The sequence below is a fragment of the Canis lupus genome, chromosome 15, assembly GCF_011100685.1.
Source record: "Canis lupus familiaris isolate Mischka breed German Shepherd chromosome 15, alternate assembly UU_Cfam_GSD_1.0, whole genome shotgun sequence".
NCBI classification, from domain to species: Eukaryota; Metazoa; Chordata; class Mammalia; order Carnivora; family Canidae; genus Canis; species Canis lupus.
This window is the reverse complement of record NC_049236.1, coordinates 52338446-52356045: the sequence shown is the minus strand read 5'-3', so window position 1 is coordinate 52356045 and position 17600 is coordinate 52338446. Positions and strand designations below refer to the sequence as shown.

The following is a 17600-nucleotide window of genomic DNA, read 5'->3' as shown; positions in this document are numbered from 1 at the left end:
TACTCCCTTAAAGTGCCCGTTGTGTGAATTAAGAACAGGTGCTCCTTCGTCCAGCAGATGGAGCTTTACACCAGGGCACATGACTTGCCCAGAAGGCTGCTAAGTGGATTTCAGTTCCCATTCACGCCCAAGCTGGGACGCCCTCTGCAGGGCACAAACTGCACAGCAGTACAGGATGATCTGCTGGCTCTTGACTTCCACATGCCTACATACCTACCATACCTACCTACCTACCACATACCTACCACATAGGTAGTTTTCCAAGGTCTTCTATTTCACTTGATTTTTTTTAAAATAAAGTATACAGTTGGTTTCCCCATGGTTTTCTCTATCCTACAATTAGCCCTGTGTCCAGATTCAGAAGACCAGGTGTCCTTTCCTAGAATTGCTGTATGGCTTTAAGCAAGAAGCTTAACCTCAGAGCTCAGTTTCCTTACCATGAATAGAAGAGATAATTCCTGCTCTGAGAGGGAAAGAGTTAAAGCCTATGAAGGGGATTACAAGACTACCTTCTTGCAAATGATTCCAGTTCACCAGGGCTGGGTACAGTGTGCCAATACAGGGGTCAAGGGCCCCCTTCTGAGTATGGCAGGTGTGCCGGTCTTCCACATCTCCACATCCTGGTGCTCTGAGCCTAGCTCAGAGGGTGCTCTGGGACTAGCTCCCATGGAGGCCTGTGTTGGCGTCCCCATGCCCAGTTCCAGACTGAGCTTCAAAGCCTTTAACACCACTGACCTCCATACTGCTACTTGTCAATCAGAGTTGGCTCATTGGATAAAAAGCTGCTTGCCATTCAGGATTTAGTGTTTTCAGAGGAGAATTAGTTTGGCACTTTTAAAATGCAGTTGTTGGGTAGATGACTTTTGTTAAAAATCACACTTCTTGCAAATACTATATAAATGTAACTTATATACTAGATGTATATGTAAACACTGCATTTAAGCTCAGCAATTCAGCAACTTACCCACTGTGAATATTCCTTTCTGTTCTTGATTTCATTCTTTGTTTTTACTGTCCTTTCATTTGGATGAAGGGGGTAAAACCAATCTTAGAAAGGGTAATGTTAGCTAGAAGTTCCTTCATATTGACTTTCTCACTAATAGATATTTCCATAAATGGTGAGGGAAACCATGACCAGTGGAACTCTACAGCTGGGCTGTCGGGGGAGACTATGTGGCTTCCAATGGTCCTTTGCAACAGGTAGAGGCAGCTATGATTTTATACCTGAGTCTCTGGCTGAACCATGAGGAAGGTTGCTAGAAAGCAGTTCTGAGAAAGAACATGGACAATAAGGCTTGCAAAGCATTGAGTCGTCTGGGAAGTCACTATCCATTGCTTCACATATGTTTTGTGACATAATAATGAAAAACAACTATTTACAAAGACAAACCATTGCCTACAGAATGTATTTGATTTTCAGGAAGGTATTTTGGCATGATTTTAAAGTAATGATAACAACTGTCACGTTTGTAATAATTTACAGCTTACAAAATATTTTTAAATGTAAGATTGTATTTGTTTCTGGTAGCCCTCAGAGGTAGGTTAAGGAGAGATCCTTCCATGTCTGAGGTGGAGAAACTGGGGTCCAAACCCAGAACTTGTAATGTCAGAGCTGGGATGCTTTTCGTTATTCTGTGTAGGAGTATGAAGAAGGATATATCGTAATTTTAAATCTCCTAAATTACTACTCAATTCCCACAGAATATTTTATCATTTATTTTTATGACTTCATTTTTTTTAGTTCAAATAGTGGATGGTAGTTTGACAAATTTAAAGTGGCATTTTCAGGAGAAACTTCAGAAAATTAGCAGTCGAGCCAAACTACTAATGTACATCAACTTAGAACTGTGCATTTACTCTGAGTTTTGTATCTGGTTTTCCTTCCTGTGAATTAGCTTGGATGTGGTAATTTTAGTACATAGTGATGGCCTCTTTTGTTCTACTCTGTATTCCTTAGGTGAATTTATCAGTTGGGTGGCATTGGATCACGAGCATCAGGTACACCATCAGGTGACTGTCCTAGTGACTGATCATGGCTCCCCACCACGAAATGCCACCATGGTGGTTTATGTCTCAGTTACTGACATCAATGATAACAGGCCGTATTTCCCACAGTGTCTCCCTGGGAAGGAATTACACATCAAGGTTTGTGGAGTGAAGTAGCCTTGCAATGATTTTGTAATATTCTTAGTTGTTTGTTTTGAGCACCATCTTGTGGTAAAAAGTGTGAATTTAGCAAATCAGTGTTGGTGTGGCAATGCATACATTTCCAGAAGATCTAGAAATTGTGCACGAGTCAAAAACAAAAACAAAAATGCACAAAGCTCCACAAATTAAGAAAAAATAAAATGGTCATATGTGTTATTTGGGATCACACATCTAGTTTTATGATAATGTAGTTTTGCCTGTTGTTTGCAAACATAATGGTGCCTCATTACCAGTAATGCTCAGATAATGGATTGTTTTTCCAGTAATTTGCATGCATATCTTTATGAAGATCTCCTTATGGGCAACTGGTACACATCTCTAAGCTGGTTAGTTAAATATAAGGGAGCAATCTTTACCTCTAAAGTAGAAAGACACACAACCAGAGATTACAAAATTCAATCTTTGGTAGCACATGTGGAAATTTCTATTAACATTTATATTATTTCATCTTTTTCATTTCCATATTTTCTATGTCTTATCGTATACATAATAAATTAGAATGTTTGTTCATGTACATAATTAATAAATAGATCTTGGAGGTATTTATACTTGTTTAATTAATAGGTTATTTGAATAAAGGGTTTGGAAGCTGTTGCTCCAAAACAACTGAATTGGACATTCAAATTGTATTCAGATATGTATATTGAACAACTCAAAAAAGGCTCTGAGACAGTTAATAACTTTAAAGTCATCTTCCAAAGCTGTATTTAAAGAAAATTCTATCAAAGCAAATCATTTTGACTGGAGTATTATTTTGATTTTAATTATATCATTAAAATAGCACATGGTAGCAGGACTCTACACTTGGATTTCAGTTCCATATGTAAATTTCAGTATTCCATGAAAGTTCCTGTTGACTAATAAGTTATGTTACCTGAAGGGATGGGTCTCCTGACATAAAAGGTTTACATTTGTCTTTAGCATATTTTGGACCTTTTAAAAAACGAGAAGATGCTAGAAATCTTAAAATATATACAAAATCTAAGATTATTTAGTCAATTTGATTTTTTTCTCAAAATTAATTCAAATGCTGCAGATAAGTTGCCCAAACTGAATTTGAACAAATTTATTCAAATTTGTAGTGTTGTTTCTTTTCATGGATTTGCACATATAAAGCTTTTATACTGTAGATATTTGAGTTGTGGGTGGATTTTAACATAGTTTTTAAGAAGCTTAATAGCAACATGTTCTTTCACTTAAAGGTTCATATTTCTTTCTAAAATTTCACTAATTTTTAAACCATTTGTTTTAATGATAGGTTCTGGAAGGCCAACCAGTAAATATGTTGGTTACAACTGTGTTTGCAAAGGATTTTGATGAAGGAAACAATGCAGAAGTTGTATATTCAGTATCTTCAGGTAAAAGTCACCCCTCATAAAGGATTAGGAGCTTTTAGAATTTCCTCTTTGTCTTCCAACTATCTATCCTCTTCTGGGAAAATGGTTAATGTTGCAAACAATACCAGGTACCAAAAAAAAAAAATGCATTTGTGATTATTCAGAATCACCTTCACTTTTAAATAACTTAAAAGTTTAATATAAAATTATAGTAGTTTTTCTGTCTTAAATAGAAACCAACCAAACATCCATCTTAAATGGATCATTTTCAATAATCTGAAATACAAATATACTTTTATTAAAATTAAAGTAGTAGTGAATTAAAATTGATATTAAGTATAAAGAAATATGATTGTGAATGCTAAATATCCATGAATCTCTATGAAGACTAAATATCCTTAAGGTCAAAGTAAATCATACTTAGAAAATGTCACAGTATCTATATATGAGTGTATGTTGGAGCTTCATTGAAAAAGTCTCATGTTTATGTTTTCCTTTTAGAATGCACAGATCTCAGATTTATTCTGATGATTACCTTTAGTTGGCATTGCATTTTAAAATATTTTTAAAGATTTTTGTTGCTTTGTCATGTTTGTCACAAAATGTGACATAATGCTATCTCTTGCTCCCAACGTTATCTCTTTATCTCAATAAATAAATAAATAAAATCTTTTAAAAAATCACTATCATTTTATTTATATTTTCAAAGTTTTTTTTTAACTTTTTTCTTAAAGATTTTATTATTTATTCATGAGAGACACAGAGAGAGAGAGAGAGACAGATACATATGCAGGGGGAGAAGCAGCCTCCCTGTGAGAAGCCTTATTCAGAACTTGATCCCAGGACACGGGGATCACGAGCCAAAGGCAGATGCTCAACCACTAAGCCACCCAGGTGCCCCAAAGATTTATGTATTTTAGAGAGAAAGAGAGAAGAGGGGGAGGGGCAGGGAGAGAGATTCCCAAGCAGATACTCTGCCGAGTGCCAAACCCAACAGAGGGCTCAATCTCACGACCCTGAGATCATGAACTGAGCTGAAACCAAGAGTCCATTACTCAACCAACTAAACCACCCAGGCACCCCCCAAAAAATTGCTAGCATTTTACAAACTAAAGCATATTTTCAAAGATCTTGCTCACCATTAACAGGGTATTGAGGCAGATTTACTATGAAGTAATAAAGTTTAAGTTTCAGGTCCCTTTACTTGAAGAGCTAACTCTGGATGACAGTAAGGGTGAGCAGACAATTTATATTTGTAATATTGTCCCATTTTTCTTAAAGGGAGCCCCTCACATTATATGTTTTAAAGCCCCCCAAAACAGGAACATCCTAAAAGGAGTATACGGAGGAAAATTTCAATAATAGACATTCAAGACCTCTATATAGAAAATTATGAAATATTAGCAAAGGATTTTAAACAAAAAAGTGAAAAGCATATTACGTTCATGCTTGGGAAAGTTCAAGATCCTAAAGGCAACATATTCAATGGTAATGAGCCTGTTGCATACACACACACACACAAAGAGAGAAATTAGTATATTAAAATATAATCCTGCTATAATACCATTATTTAGAAAGAAACAAAACCAGGTTATATGTTATTCATGAATATATGGACTAGAAAAATAAACCACCACTTTAGAAAAGAGGCTAGATACAGGGAAGAAGGAGGGGAATGAGACTTGGGGGTATACCCAGATCATCTGAGGTAGTGATACTATGTTATTTATTTAAAATTTTTGAAGAATTTGGGGAATTCACTAATTTGGAAATGTTTTCATGGTTCATCATATATTTTCAAATGTTGAAAATTTTTTAAAATTAGCTTTTAAATGATACTTGGGGTGTAGCAATATAAAAAATATGATGGTATATATTATGTTATTTATACCATTGCTTTTACTTCATCCAGTTGCTAAATAGAGCCAACTATAAAATGTAAGAAAAACATAATGAGTTAAAAATAAATATAATACAGAGTGGTTGGTGGCTTAGTCAGTTAAGTGTCCAACTCTTGATTTTGGCCCAGGTCATGATCCCAGGGTTGGGAGATCAAGCCCTATGTCAGACTCCACGCTTAGCATGGAGTCTGTTTTGGATTCTCTATATCCTCTCTCTGACCCTCCCCCCAGCTCATGTGCTCTCTTTCTCTAAAAAGAAAGAAAAGAAATTAAATAAAATAATGTAAACAAATACAGATATAACATTTATCAAAATTTCATTCAGTATTGATGTCAAAATGAATAAATGGATCAAAGCATATAAATCACAACTAAGAGATGTTACATAATTTCCTGCTCTACCCTCTTTCTTAAGGGCAAGAGTTCTTTCTTATTTGTCTTTATATTTCTTATAACTGGTAAATTATCTATTCTGTGATAATGATTCATCAAACTGGAACAAAGTGATGAGAGAGAGACACTAGCTGAGGCTTTGTCTTGAGTTTTTTTGGGGTTGTTTGAAGTGTTTAGATTTTATTAAAGAATATAAGCCTGTTATTTAACAACAACAGCATAAAACCCTGTATAATCAATTTGATTAGAAGTACCAGTATGAATTTATGATATATTTTAGTGTGTGCATGTGTGTATTCTCTGTCCACTGAAAAAGGCCTAGAAACAATGACTGGCCGGAAGCAATAAGCACCCTCTCATGTTCAGAGTATGGCCTCCTAACAACGTGTTCCATCAAAAGGAACCAGGAGTCCTTGAAGAAAATGGCTGACTCCAGGTCTTGGACAAGAAATTTACAAGATGCGTCTGTACCATTTTGTCACACCAGATGTAAGGAGGCTACTAAAGACTACTAGGATCATATAGGAAAAGTTTGGGAATTAACTTCAAGAGGATTCCAATGTTCAAAGATGGGACAATTTGAGCATTGATAAGAATAATTATGGCAATAGATTGAAACTCTGCTAATGTGTTTATTTTTTTTTAATTTAAATTCAATTAGCCAACATATAGTACATAGTCTCAGATTTAGTGTTCAACACTGCTAATGTGTTTAAATTCATGCTTATGATTCTTAAAATAGAAACTAAACAAACTTTTAATGATCATAGTTAGAATGCAGGAGGATGTTAGTGAACCAATCCATTATTTTGAACACTATTAAATAAAAGCTTAACATCAAGTATTTATCCTGATTTTCCATAATGAACTGTTCCAATGATAGGATATCTGGGATTTGCTTCAAAAGAGAATGGTAAAGAGGAATGAGTAGGGAAGAAGGATTGGTCATGAGTTGATAATTATTGAAGCGAGGTGACAGGCACATAAGGGTTCACTATGTCATTCCATCTACTTTTATATATGTTGGAGTTTTTCCATAATAAAACATTTAAAATCTGTCATGTTTCCTGTCTCTATGTTCAATATTATTTTATGTTCATACACTCACAGAGCTTAAAAGAAGCAAATCTTCCAAATTATCACAGGTATATGTAGATTCTCTGTTTTCTGCATTGTCGGTTAACATCAATTTCTTAATTTGTGTGTGTATGTGTATAGAAGACAGTTCTGATCACTTCAAGATTGATGCCAACAGTGGTGAAATAAGAACTACCACAATCCTTTCATATGATTATAGACCTTCCTACAGGATGACTGTAATTGCCAGTGACCAGGGAGTGCCTCCTCTTCAAGGCCAGGCAGTCATTAATATCCAGGTAATGTTCCATCGTCACCATAAAGTGTGGAAAAAATGTTCAGAAGCTTTTTGTTTTATTTTTATACAAATGTGTACTGTGAAGGTACCTTAAACATCTTAATGCTATTCGTAGAGAGCATTGCAGATTTTGTGTCTTTTTATCATCACTTGAAAAATGATTAGACCCCAATAACTTTTCATTTTAACTATACAGTTCCTGACAAGATATTCACCTTTATCACTACCTAGGCATTTATGTTGCTTTGCTTATAAAGAACAAAAAAGTGTCTTGTCTTTTACTTGTTCCTAATTGCAAGGACCTGGTAAGTTTGTAGGAGAAACTTGTATATAAACAAGTCGTCCATAATAAATCACATAGTTTTTTTGTAATTATTTTTAAATTTAGAAAAGTCACTTGAGAACCATATTTTAAGGCTTTGCTTTAATCATAATGAGCAAACAGCTTGTGGGAAGTCTTCACTGTAGGAAAAATTCACACTAACCAGTGAAAAATGAGATGACTGGTGCATAGCTAGATTTCTTTACTCATGCACATAATGACCAGTAATATTAGTGAAGGTATGTATAATAACCAAGAATATATATATCTCTAAGAGTTTTGTTTCCAAATTATATTCTTTATTGATTGAGGATATGTGGGTTAGGAGAAAATTCTGTATCGTAATATTTCCAAGGCTCTGGTTTCAGATAAACAAAGACACATGATACATAAATGTGCACAGATGTTGTCATTATGGATATATTGGTCTCTAGGATTTAGAGTAATTTGGAGAACCATTTATCCCACATTCTCATTGGAGAATCACAAAGCTACAATTCAACTTAACTATAGTATGGTCTCACCAAACCTTATTTCACACATTAGAACAAACAGGGAAGTGGAAAATTTTGTACTTTCTTATCTCCTAGATGTTATGCAGTTTTCAATCTTCAGAGACATAATGTGATTCTATCATTGAAAAAGACATTTTCTCACCAATTAACATACACGTATTATACAAATGGAAGGAACTAGCTTCCAAAATAGTATCATCGCATCTATTGATTCAACTGTTTAAAAGGACCCTGAATTAACAGCTCCTTTCCACTCTGATTTCAGGTGATACCATTATCTAAAGGGAGAGCTATCATTTCTCAGCATATTAGACACTTAGTCTTACCCGAAAACTTGAAGCCTGCAAAAATAATGAGTTTGGTAAAGTCACCTGATCACCTTCAACAACATCAGAACAGAAAGTTACATTTTAGTATTGCTGCAGATGACAAGGATGGCCACTTCGAAATTGACAGCTCAACAGGGGACTTGTTCCTTTCTAAGGAACTTGATTATGAAATGACATCTCATTACCTTTTCAGGGTGGTTACCAAAGACCATAGCAAAACCCCTCCCCTTAATAGCACAGTCTTCCTTAGTATTGATGTGGAGGATCAGAATGACCATTCCCCATCTTTCCAAGAAGAGCTCATTGTGATAAGCGTAGAAGAGAATGTCCCTATAGGGACCCTGGTGCATGTCTTCAATGCCAAAGATGGGGATGGCAGTTTTTTGAACAGTAGAATTCAGTACTTCATTGAATCCCACCACCCTGGAGTGAGTCCATTTCTCATTCACCCCTCATTTGGCACATTAGTCACTGCATCCCCCCTTGACAGGGAGAGAGTTCCAACTGTCATCCTGACAATAACTGCATCGGATCAGGCTGTGAATGTGACAGACCGGCGACTGAGATCACTGATGGCAAAGGTCATGATTTTGGATGTCAATGACCACAGCCCCACTTTTCTGTCTTTCCCCATTGCCCACATCAAAGAGAATGCCACGGTAGGCTCTTTGGTGCACCACATCATGGCTCAAGATCCAGATGAAGGAAGGAATGGAAGAATAACGTACAGTATCCTCTCAGGAAATGAAAACATGGCCTTTATGCTAGATGAGTCATCAGGTACTGTCTGCCATTATCAGTTAAAGTTCTGATCGCTTGCTCACATTTGTCCTCTTCATTTTCCTCTGTTAAAATGGCAGTTCTCAAGATGTGTAAGCTTTAAAGACACTTGACTTGATTTACTGGTTAACTCATGTATAGGAAAGGCACAGAGGTTGTACTCAAACAGCCACCTGTAATCGGCCTGCTTGCTAATATTGACGATGCTTTGTGGCTAGCTCATATTTCATGGGGTGAGTAAACTTGTTTGCTACTTGTTTGTTGCTTGTAGTAAACTTGTTTGCTACTTTGCACTGTGGTCCTCTCAGGGTAGAAGATGGGACCAAAATGAATCCAGGCAGAATGTGACTAACCATCAGCATTATTCAAAGACTTTAGAATGGAAACTTATCTTTAAGATCGTACGAATATACATTTGTAAATAGTTGGAAATACTGTATCTCTAAATGGTTGGGTTGATTTGGGCATTAGGAGCTTTACTTCTCACATCAGCTGTAACATTTTATTTTTTTGCAGAGGCATTTATTCACTGTCCACACTGTAGAAATGTCACTTCGCTTGTCTTGCTGTCACCATGTTGCCAGATAACATCTACTAAAAGTTCTGATGCAGTTTGATGGAAAGCTACATGTATAAAGTATCATTCTTGTGAAATTGGAAATGAACATCCCTCAACCTGATTTTTAGGAGATATGGAAGAGATGGACTACCATCTCATTCTCTCAAAACTAGAGAGTCTTAGACAAAAACATCTCAGATGCATACCATTTGGCCCAACTGTTAGTTAAGAACGTTATTTGGAATGGGACTGAATGTGTAGGATTTGGAAGTCATGATGATAGGTTAGTTATATACTGTTGGAAAATTTCATCAAAATATTTATTAAATCCTGTACATATGGTTCCATTCTGAGGCATGCATGACCACCAGCTAAAAATCTAACTGACAGAGAGATAGTCCAGACCCGGTTGCTGAGTTCTGTTAGAGCTGGGGTCTCCATGGACCTGTTTCAATGATACTTAAACTGTTTTCCAACATGGCTAAGGAAAGTCTATTTCAGATTGTTAAAGAGGATGGATAAAATTAAAGTCGTGCCTCAGTAATATAGGTATTATGATTCTTGAGCAATTGTACTAGCTCTTTCAGTTTGAGGTATTTTTCAAAGACATAAATGATCATTGCTGAATGCATTCAGAGGAGACGGGCTATTTTTCTTTGCAAAGCTCACATTTCTTATGAAGAAGATACAGTGAGTTTTGCAATGGCTTTGGCTCTGAAATAAGAAATTATTGAAAACCTATATTATAAAATCTGAATTGGTAAGCTTCTTTAATTATTTGAAGGCAATCCTATGAATGCTCATAGGATGAGTATGTGTTAAAGAAGCAAACAGCAATCCTCAAAGAAAAAAAATGGGATTATTGGAATCATGGGACAGCTGTACATGTGCCAGACTTTATAACACTTTGCTTAGATGAGTTATTTGCTTAAATGGCAGTAGGATGGAGACACGTTTTATCTGTGAAGTTTATTTCCTGAGTTAAAGAGTCTTTGTATCTTTTTGTTAGTAAAACAAGATAGTTAACTGAGATAGTATAAAGAGACTATACCTCTTTATCCTAAGGAATGTAGACATACTCACCTTTTTGTAGCTTAGTCACTTTTAAACATGAAGTGTTATTTGACATGGGGGAGTTTACTGTTTCAACCTAGATTTTTTGGTTTGTTTTTTTAAGCAAGCTCCATGCCCAGTATGGGGCTTGAGCTCACTACCCTGAGATCAAGAGTCACATGCTCTACTGATTGAGCCAGACAGGCACCCTTCATCTAGACTTTTTTTAATGAAAGTAGAAAAATAATTTTGATGTAATCATCTCCGTAGATAATGATACATGATAGATTATTTCTGAATTCTCATTCATCTTTACAATTTAAACCAGAATGACTCTTTTGACTAAAAAGTTATCTTTTTATTCTTGATAATATAGAAACTTAACATTGGTTTAATAAGATTTATTCTTTAACGAAGAAAGTTTCTGAATCTTTAGCAAATTAGGTGTGTTAGACAAAGGTAGAGTAAGCACAACTTCTCTAGAAAATGTTTTATATTGCTTTTCTCTTCTTTCAAATCAGGCTTACTAACAACCACTTGTCCTTTGGACTATGAAGTAAAAGCTCAGCACATTCTGACCCTCCTGGCCCTGGATGATGGCATACCGGCACTATCTTCATCTCAAACTCTGACAATTACTGTTCTTGATATAAATGATGAGGCACCAGTGTTTCAGCAGAACCTGTATGAAGCTTCAGTTAAAGAGAACCAAAATCCAGGGCAGTTTGTCACAAGGGTTGAAGCTATGGACAAAGATTCAGGTAATTTAAAAACATAGAAACTTGGTGATTAATACTAAAAACAAAAATTCACATACTTTAAACTAGTTATGGCCTGGGAAAATGAAGACAGTTGCTAGGTATCTCAAACTTCTAATACCTCTTTGATTACCATACACATAAAGACCATTCCCATGTAAAGATATGTGTGCTTTTTTTTTAAAAAAAAAAGATTATTTATTATGCATTATTATTATTATTTAGTATGCAATGAGGGAGGAGAGGCAGACAGAGAGGGAGAAAGAATCTCAGGCAGACTCCCCCACGGAGCATGAGCCCAATGCCTCAGCCAACTGACTGAGCCACCCAGGCACCCTTCAGTTATGTGTGCTTTTTATATGACATTTGTATCTATTTATTTACATTATTATTTATGGTAGAGTCATATATAACTAACATATAATTTTTTTTATCTTGATAATAAACTGCATCTATAGTAATCTAAGGGGTAATAGATAAAGTATCACATATTATTCAGAGTATAGTGGTTAGATACATTGCGTACAAAAAGGTAAATGGATCTGTATTTCCTCTCTGTATATATAGCACAATGGAAGAGAGAGGATGCCAGCATCAGATTGCCTGGATTTGAATCCTAGAGCTACCCTTTACTTCAGCTGTATAACTTTGAATAAGTAGCTAATTCTCTCTGTTGCTCTGTTAGCTTTTCTGGAAAATGGGGATAATGATAGGGCCTAAATTCTAGTTCTGTTATGAATAGAAATGAGTTATTACATGTAAAGAGCTAAGACCAGTGACTGGCACAATAAATAGTCAATAAAGGTCAACTTCTGTCATTACTATTATTATTCTTATTAATATCAGCCACTATGTCCAGATAAATAACTTTGAAGTGAATAGCTACTATAGCTAGGAATTTGTAAATGTCTTAGAGTTGCTTTTCAATATCACTGTGACTTTTTTGGTATTTAAGGTTCAATAACTTTACTAATATTGTTTATATTTTAATTTAAAAAGTTTGTAAAGACCTTTTTTTATTTATTTGAGAGACACAGGAAGAGTGTGTGAGAGAGAGAGGGAGAGAGAGAGAGCATGAGCAGGGTGAGGGACAGAGGGAGAAGCCGACTCCCTGTTCTATTGAGGGAATTTAATGCAGGACTCGATCCTGGAATTCTGTGATCATAACCTGAGCCAAAGGCAGATGCTTAACCAACTGAGCCACCCAGGTGTCCTATATTTTAAACAAAATAGTTCTGAAAATTATGGTGAAATATTTGTCATTGAAAGCATATGCCAATTTTCCCCATCTGATTTAATAGAAATAGTTTAATAAGCCAGCCTTTGTATCTCATGTATATATATATTCTTTTTGTTGTATGAGTTTCAGGTGTACATTTGTCCATTTATGTGTGGGTTTATTTCTGGGCATTCAATTCTGTTCCATTGATCTGTGTGTCTGTTTTTATCCTAGTACCATACTGTTTTGATTATTATAACTTTAGTATAGTTTGAAATAAGGGGGCATGACACCTCCAGCTTTGTTCTTTCTCAAGATTGCTTTAGCTATTTGGGAGCTTTTGTGATTTCATACAAATTTTAGAATTATTTGTTCTAGTTCTATGAAATATGCCACTGGAGTTTTGTTAGGGGTTGCATTGAATCTGTGGATTGCTTCGGATAGTACAAACATATTAACAATATTAATTCCTCTAATCTATGAATAAGCCAATCTTTTTAAATTCACATTCATATATAGCAAGTGGCATTATGTAATCAGTATAATTTTTATTACAAGAATTATAATAGAGGTGTCCATGGAAAGAATAGCATTAACAGTAGCATTTTCTTCCTAAATTGTTCATCTAAAGGGTAATAGATAGATATCCTTGAGCTTTTAAATTATATACCATTTTAGATGCTTTGCCCTTGTAGAAAACATCATCTTCTCATGAAATGCATTTTTCATGAATTTGTATATGATGCTACAAAAATTTTCTTTTCAAAGACTAACCTAATTTTCTCTTTTGACCAGAATGGGGCAGTATGATCATAAAATTTTTCTTACTATTCTCAAAGACACTTGACTGGAGAGTGGTAACAATTGCCCCTCCCAGCTTGTACTTACAGAATTCATTTAGCACATTTCTGGCAGTATGGTTTTTAGGCTGATAGAAACAATGGAAAATATACATCAGCTTTGTGTTTCACAGTAGTTCAATAAAGTTCTCTTAGAGTACTCTGGTGTAAATTGAGCACTATAGGGCTCTGGGCAGCACAGAAACTATTTCACAAGGTTCACAGACCTATGCTGAACCAACCACTGATGTGGATCAGTGCAATAGTTACTCATCAGCAATTATTAAAATATGTAAAATGCTTCTTGTCTTTGATGTTACTTTATCTTATTAATTTTATTTTTGGTAATGGACACTACCAGGGAATCCTTCCTTTTAATGTCTGAAGAGAGAGAAAAGCATTTCTCTCAAATTTTTGCATATATCAACTAAAAATGATTACTGTAAATATGCATTCTGATTTTTACTGTCAAGGTGAAATGTGAAGTGTTACTGTTCATTGAAGAGTTCATTATTCTAGAGATTACGGTTTGCTTGATGGAGGGTTTAGATGCAAAATTATTGTTTTGCTGGCTTTGCATTTATGGATGTGTGAAATACACATCAGCATCTTCAAGAGTCTCATGCACCTCCACATGTTGTGGAGACAATTTAGGTTTACTGTTAATCTCAGTGTTTTTAATGAGGTCAGATCTGTTAAGCAAGTGCTTTTGAATACATTTTCCCTTAATCTTTTGTTATTGTTTTTTGTTTTTTATGTCTGCTTGTTGGGTTAAAACTGAAAGCCTGAGTGTCTGTCCTGGTCCAGCCATTCCCCCAAAATGAAAACGAATTATGCATAAGAATTAAATATCATCGTCAAGATTTTGACATAACTGGCATCACACTGGAATTTATGAATGGTTTACTTTACAGTATATATATTTAAAAATACGATAGTATTACTTAATACTAGAAAGCTGAACATGTGTTTTCTAGCACTCTGCAATGCAGTTTTTAACATCGTAAGCCTAGAGTGTTGTTTGGCATTCAAACCCCATGGGACTTCGAGCGCTGCATGTTTATGATGTATGACTCACACTACTTCTAACATGAGTTTTTTCATGTATTAAAAGGGAAAAACAACTACCAGGTTTTAACTAAGATATTAAAACTGCTACAGCTTTTGGTACCACCAACAAGAGTTCTATTGTTAGTGAGAAAACATTTACTCACAGGGCGCCCCTCCCCCAGTCCCCAGAGAAAGGGAGCCTTACCAGGGAAGATGACTCACCCCCTGCTGATGTATTTACTCAATAGTGGTGAATACAAAATAATTTAACAGCACACTGCCATGCAAAAATGCCAAATTCCATAATGAGATCTTATTCTCCATTCCATAAAAGAATGTATAGTTGACCCTTGAACAATTTGGGGTTTAAGGGTGCTGACTGCCCCTCCCATAAGTCAAAAATCCAAGTTTAACTTTTGAATCCCCCCAAATTTAACCACTGATAGCTACAATTGGCCAGAAGCCTTATGGATAACATCAACGGTCAATGAACACATATTTTGTATGTTATATGTATTTTATATGGTATTTTTTCTTTTTGGATACGGGGTGGGAGAGGGAGAGGACAAAGAAGGAGAGAGAGAGAGAAAAACTCAAGGAGACTCCCCATGAGCGATGAGCTCCAGAGCCTGACACAGGGCTCGATCTCACCACCCCAAGATCATGACCTGAGCTGAAATCAAGAGTCAAACACTTAACCAACTGAGCCACCCAGGTGCCCATCTATACTGTATTCTTACACTAAAGTAAGCTAGAGAAAAGAAAAATGGTTTTAAGAAAATCAGAAGAAAAAGACATTTACAGTACTGTACCGTATTTATTGAAAAAAATCTGCATGTAGGTGGACTCGTGCAGTTCAAATCCTGTTGTTCAAGGGCCAACTGTATTCTCTGTCTGGGTTTATTTTGAATTCACTCCAGAACTAATGTTCTAGAAAATGTCCTGTGCTGGCTTACAACTGTGCACAACAGCCTGCATTTGAATGAAAGGGAGAAACGCTGCCATGACACTATTTCATGTTTTACCGACTCTAAAACATCATTAATTATAAAATTCATCTAACTTCAGAAATGTTAAAATGTGGAGGGAAATGCGTCTTAGAGTTAATGAAATAGTAAGCGTGAAAAAGAAAGAAAGAAAGAAGAACCACTTATAACTTCACTCACCCAGAGATAGTCACTATTAAAACTTTGATTGAGTCTTACTTCATTTAATACAGGGTATTGTAATTGCTTCCTTGTTCACTCATCTGCCTGCCCTTTACGCTGTGAACTTCTCATGGATTCAGGACACCTTTTATTCACTGTTATCCCAGGTCCCTAAGACAGTGCAAGCTAAGACGTAAGAGCTCAGTAAATATTTTTGATTCTGTGTTCTGAGAAACTGGAGCTGCTTCAAGTTGCCTTCATCCTTCAGAATTCATTCATTTATTTATTCCTTCATTCACTCAGTCAGGCATGATCCTGTTTTTGCCTTAGAACTTTGAGTTGTGTGAGCATTGTACAGTTGAGGGATTCATGAAAAATGATCTTCCTCAAAAGTAATCTGAAAATAACACTTCATGGTCAGCATTTTTTATTAATTCCTCATGGTTTTGAGGATGAAGTTTTATTTTCTTTTGCTTAACAGCCAGGCACTTTATGAAGTGACTCTAGCTTTCCTCTCTATCCTCAACTGCTATCACTCTCTTACCCTTGACTCCAGGACCCAGCCCTGCAAATATTTCTCTGTAAAGGGCAAGATAGTAAATATTTTAGGCTTTGCAGTCCACAAAATTTCTGTTACTCAACTCTGACTTTGTACCAAGAAAGCATCAGTAGATAATACATAATGAAATGAGTATGGGTGTGTTTCAGTAAAACTTTACCCAAGTGGGGATGTGCTGGATTAGGCCAGTGGGCTGTAATTTGCCAACAGCTGGGCTAATAGATATATCTAATTAAGACATCTAAGTTACTTGCTACTTTCTGCACATTAGATCCAATTATAATGTCATCAACATAGTAGATCAATATGATGTTCTGTTGGATGCCAAGATGAGCAATATCTCTGCCAAATAGATGATGGCCAATAGCGGAAGAGTTTACGTAAAGATGTCCTCTATCATTTCTGATGAGTAAAAACAAATCATTTCTGATTATTTTTTCAAGCTGGTTTAGAGTGTTTGATCTCAAAAGATGGTCTTAAGACCGGTGGTACCATCATTCACAGCCTCCAGAGGCCAGCCAGCAGAGGGCTTTTACAGAATGTTGGGATCCCTCCAACCAGTGTCTTCCCCAGGATCTTTATAAAGGAGAGTCCTCTGAACTTTTGGGAAGTGTTATAGGGGTAAGGTGGTAGGCATGTCATACATGGTAAACGTGCCCTAACATTTCTGGTTCTTCAAGATTTTGGATTCTTACTATACAGTATGCAAGAGATCTGGCATCTCCACCTTAGTGAGGATAGGCCATTATTGAATCAGTCCATCAAAGAAACTTGATGGGACACCTGGGTGGCTCAGCGGTTGAGCATCTGCCTCCAGCCCAGGGTGTGATCCTGGAGTCCCGGGATCAAGTCCCACATTGAGCTTCCCACAGGGAGCCTGCTTCTCCCTCTGCCTGTGTTTCTGCCTCTCTCTGTCTCTCATGAATAAGTAAATGAAATCTTTTTTGAAAAAAAAGAAAAAAAAAGAAACTTTCGAGATAAGAAACTATATGAACTAACACATTCAATTCAGAATCTCTGCTAAGCACATGACACCAATAATTGCAGCCTAAACCAAAGTTCTATTTTTATTTTCCTGAGTCTCACAACCTTAGAAATGACTTGCACACAGATTCCCTAGGTTTATTCCAATAAAATTAGAAAACTCCTGCCATTCTTTAGAAGAGAGTCAGATTTGCATATGACTGCCTGCAAAAGACATGACTCTAGTCATGGGTCTTTATGTGAATAAACATCTCCTTGCTGGAAGTTACCT

The 17600-nt window shown here is 36.0% G+C and overlaps 1 protein-coding gene and 1 long non-coding RNA gene across 2 annotated transcripts in view; one reads left to right on the top strand and one right to left on the bottom strand.

Annotated features, from left to right (window-relative positions):
* LOC119869350 overlaps positions 1–1251 on the bottom strand; it is a 28565-nt gene extending 27314 nt beyond the window's left edge. The window contains exon 1 of the long non-coding RNA XR_005370913.1: positions 965–1251. This is a non-coding gene — a long non-coding RNA (uncharacterized LOC119869350). The remainder of the gene's footprint in view (positions 1–964) is intronic.
* DCHS2 (dachsous cadherin-related 2) overlaps positions 1–17600 on the top strand; it is a 226643-nt gene that overhangs the window by 143406 nt on the left and 65637 nt on the right. Inside the window, exons 6-10 of the mRNA XM_038559070.1 lie at positions 1958–2145; positions 3467–3566; positions 7058–7215; positions 8317–9160; positions 11294–11533. Coding sequence (XP_038414998.1) covers positions 1958–2145; positions 3467–3566; positions 7058–7215; positions 8317–9160; positions 11294–11533 — 1530 coding nt within the window. The remainder of the gene's footprint in view (positions 1–1957; positions 2146–3466; positions 3567–7057; positions 7216–8316; positions 9161–11293; positions 11534–17600) is intronic.